At 35.8% G+C, this 3,750-nt stretch overlaps 1 protein-coding gene across 1 annotated transcript in view; it reads left to right on the top strand.

The window, feature by feature from the left end:
• The window catches only part of LOC107598185 (rab effector MyRIP-like), a 184,349-nt gene extending 181,576 nt beyond the window's left edge, over positions 1–2,773 (top strand). Inside the window, 1 exon segment of the mRNA XM_016289460.1 lies at positions 1,505–2,773. Within this exon segment, the coding sequence (XP_016144946.1) occupies positions 1,505–1,551 (47 nt within the window). The 3' untranslated portion in view covers positions 1,552–2,773.
• Positions 2,774–3,750: the final 977 nt, after the last annotated feature.

The following is a 3,750-nucleotide window of genomic DNA, read 5'->3' as shown; positions in this document are numbered from 1 at the left end:
CAGAGAAAAAAGCCCCTTTTTTTTTCCACTGAGGTGTAAGTGGGGGGGGGGGGTGTCTATTTTCACATCAAGTGACATTACACATTTTGATTTGAAAAGAAAGGTGGAATGAGCAAGCAGTGAAAAGGTGCAATACTTAATGCACCATGTAGAGACACTGGGAGAAGAAAAGAAAAGAGAAAAGGATCCATTACAGAAGAAAACAGAGATTCAGCCAGCTGTATGATCACTTTTCCTCCCTCATCTTCTCCTCCTTAATCTTCCTGCTAATTAATAGGGTTTCTTTTTAGAGCTGACCATTGATATGACCGTGATTCATCTTGATTCCTTTATTTCACGTTAGCTGCAGCTTCAAAGGATAAACGTACTTATTGTAGTTCAGCTGTTAGTGACACAAACCTACCAATAGAAGGAGACGGTAACAGCTTGTCCGAGGGTTGAAGTGGTTCTTTAGTGTGTGTGGTGCATGTTATAACATTTTCTCTCAATACTCTTTTGTGGTGTTGGGCAGATTCCATGTCCATACATAAGAAAGCTAGACAGTGACATGTTGACATTAAAAGTATAGTTCACCAAAAAAAGGAAAAGTCTGTTTATATTTACTCACCTTAATGTCATTCAAAACCAGAATGATTTTGTGTGTGTGTGTGTGTGTGTGACATAAAAGATGTTTTCAGAATGTTGATGCTGCCCTTTCCTAGACAGTGATCAGGGACTTTAAAAGTGTCCCATAATACCAATACTGTGTATAATTCTGACTAGAACCAGAAATTCTGAGCATATCACACCAGTCCTCAGGTCCTTACACTGGCTTCCAGTTACATTTAGGATTGATTTTAAAGTAATTTTACTCGTTTATAAATCACTCAATGGCCTAGGACCTAAATACATTGCAGATATGTTCACTGAATATAAACCTAACAGACCACTCAGATCATTAGGATCAAGTCAGTAAGAAATACCAAGGGTTCACACAAAACAAGGGGAATAAACTGTTATACATTTTTCTCAGGATTGTTTGATGAATAGAAAGTTCATAACAGCATTTGAAATATAATTTTTTTTGTAACATTATAAATGTCTTTACTGTAACTTCATCAACGTAATCCATCCTTCCTGAATAAAAGTATTTCTTTAAAAAAATCTTACTGACCACAAACTTTGAATGGTATTGTGTATATGTAGAAATTAGCATTACATGAACATTATTATTGTTTATTTTTTGTTCACGCTAACTATTGCATTTCTGTATCTTATTGTAAAGTGTTACTGATGAAAGCATTTTCATTTTTGTGTGAACTATTGCTCCTATTACAAAATGAGCTTATTCAAGGTAATCAATTCATGTTATATTAAATCATGTGAAAGTAAATCTATGTGCATAGCTAAGAGAGCTAAGTGCTAAACACATCTGCACATTAAGCCAAAATATCATTATAAAAATGGATTTCCAAAACAAAAAAGTAAATTTTCTAAGAGGGTGTTTTAAATTCCTTCCACACAGTAAAGGAAGTCAAAGCCGAGCCACAGATGAGATCAATGAGGCTGTGACAAGAGGCCATGTAACCTCAGTGATTCTCAGATAAGCTGGATGGCTCAATATCACTCTGCAGTGAATGCTAGGACCATCAGGCTGTTCCACACCAGTGCCTTGATCCAACTTCCGGTCCTCCAGTTTGATCAACACTAGTGCTACTTGTCGACCCTAAGCCTGATCACAACCCATGTAGGGTTAATCTCACTTCTGATCCCTAGAACTCTACCAAACCCTGGAGCTCATCATCTCCAGTAACCAGGGGACCCGATTCTCTCTCTCTCTCTGCCTTAATGGAGACCAAACTCCTACAACGAACCATCACAGAGGCTTATAATTGTAATTTAAACTCATGTAATTACTGTATAGGTAAGATAGCTGGACAATGGTAAATGTTAACAATCTAGGACATCACCTCATTCTCTTTTTCTAATGTTTTACTGAGTGTTGTACATGTTTGAATTTGTAAGCTGTATGTCGGCAATGTGACTGGGATGACCAATGTGATCTGTTTTTGTTTTTTTTATTGCAAAGATAAGCTGGAGCACATTTGGTAAAAATTTTAACATGAAATGTCTATGTGAAAGTAAACACAAAATACCTGCAGGACCTGTTGTATTTGCATTGTCACTATTATTCTTATATGTGTCGCGAATATCTCAGGTTTTTTTTCCCGATGATCATTTTTGGAGTTGTTTCTTTAAGGCGCTGTACTCAAAACTGCATCTAAAATAATGGTGAAATTCATGATTTAGTCTCTATTTTGTTTTGTAAAAAAAAAAAAAAGAGTCAAGTGTCATTGAAAAGCACTCAACCACCTTGCCATATAATGAGTTTGTGAGTGTGTTTGCATTAACCATAACCTGTGTATTCATATTTGTCTTTAAATCAACCTCAGATATCCTGTGACCTCTTGAGTATGAACATCAAATCACTGTCATCTCAGTACGAAGCTCTCTGGTAAATTGGGTTGTGGCCTTTTTTGACTTCTAATTTCATATTTTATTAATTACCTTCTTTTATTAATCGAAACACCCAGTTGTTATTCTCAGAGCACTGCTTTAGTACTACAACCCACCTAGATATCCAACTGGGTGTACATACTTAAAATGCTAATTTTGGACATTCAGTCTACATCTAAATTCAATCTAAAACAATCTGAAATGTTTCTGTAAAAATATTGTAAAAAATTTCTTCTTACACATTTTTTTTTTCTTTAAGTTTGTTTTAGTTCATGGAAAACTGTACCACAGTGCAAATCACATGAGCTTCAATTTGACACTGGGGAAGATTTTAAGAGCTACGGTGAGCTATTGTTTTTCAGTATTGATCAGAATTAACCCTTTTTAAGGTGGCCGAGAAGTGCAAAACAAATCACAATTCTGAAAACAAAAGAACAAATGACAAACGCAAACGCAAGTCTAAAAAAACAAATTAAGAAGTCAGAAAACACAACGACAAATCAGACAAACCGGAAAAGGTAGGTATAGTTTGAGACAGTGCCATTGGTTTGGGATTACTCACCGCTGACTGGACGAGACATCTGTCAATCAACGTATACAGGGAAGAACCAGCCGAAGAACAGCAGAGTCGTGGTAGAAAGTTCAGAGATGGTATTAAAGTAGCTCAGTTTAAATGTATTGTATGAATTGCCCTTACTATGGAATAAAACACACGGGGTGTATATTTAGATTTAGTAAAAAGTGGCTGTAGAACATCAACTCCAGTGGTGCAGATGGATAAGTGCTTGCCCTTGGCTTTTTGATGCGATCGACCCATGTTCGATCCCGCCTTTTGCCGAACTTTTTTTTCCTCCCTTTTCAAATCTCGTATGAGCAATGGATTCTATTTACACTAAGTGAAAATAGCAGCATTTTTAGCAATATGCTATTTACACTAAGTGCAAATACCTAGTTACACAATTATATAATACACAATACACAAGTGGCAATTATCTGCACTTCAGTATTGTAGTACATTATAAAACAGTATGCAATAATAACGTATTGAGTGTAAATTATAATTTAAATTATTACATGGATGCCACCTTATTGCTACAATAAACCCTAACGCTACCCGATACTTTATTTTCAACTTTTTGATTATTTTTCTTAATTTTTATTTGGAAATAAATGCCTTTACGATGTTATACAAGATTTGAAAAGGGAGGGGAAAAAAGTTCGGCAAAAGGCGGGATCGAAATCGGGTCGATCGCG

Source organism: Sinocyclocheilus grahami, unplaced genomic scaffold, assembly GCF_001515645.1.
Source record: "Sinocyclocheilus grahami isolate Dianchi unplaced genomic scaffold, SAMN03320097.WGS_v1.1 scaffold247.1, whole genome shotgun sequence".
In the NCBI taxonomy this organism is placed as follows: Eukaryota; Metazoa; Chordata; class Actinopteri; order Cypriniformes; family Cyprinidae; genus Sinocyclocheilus; species Sinocyclocheilus grahami.
Note: the sequence above shows the minus strand (reverse complement) of the source record. Positions and strands in the feature narration are given on the sequence as shown.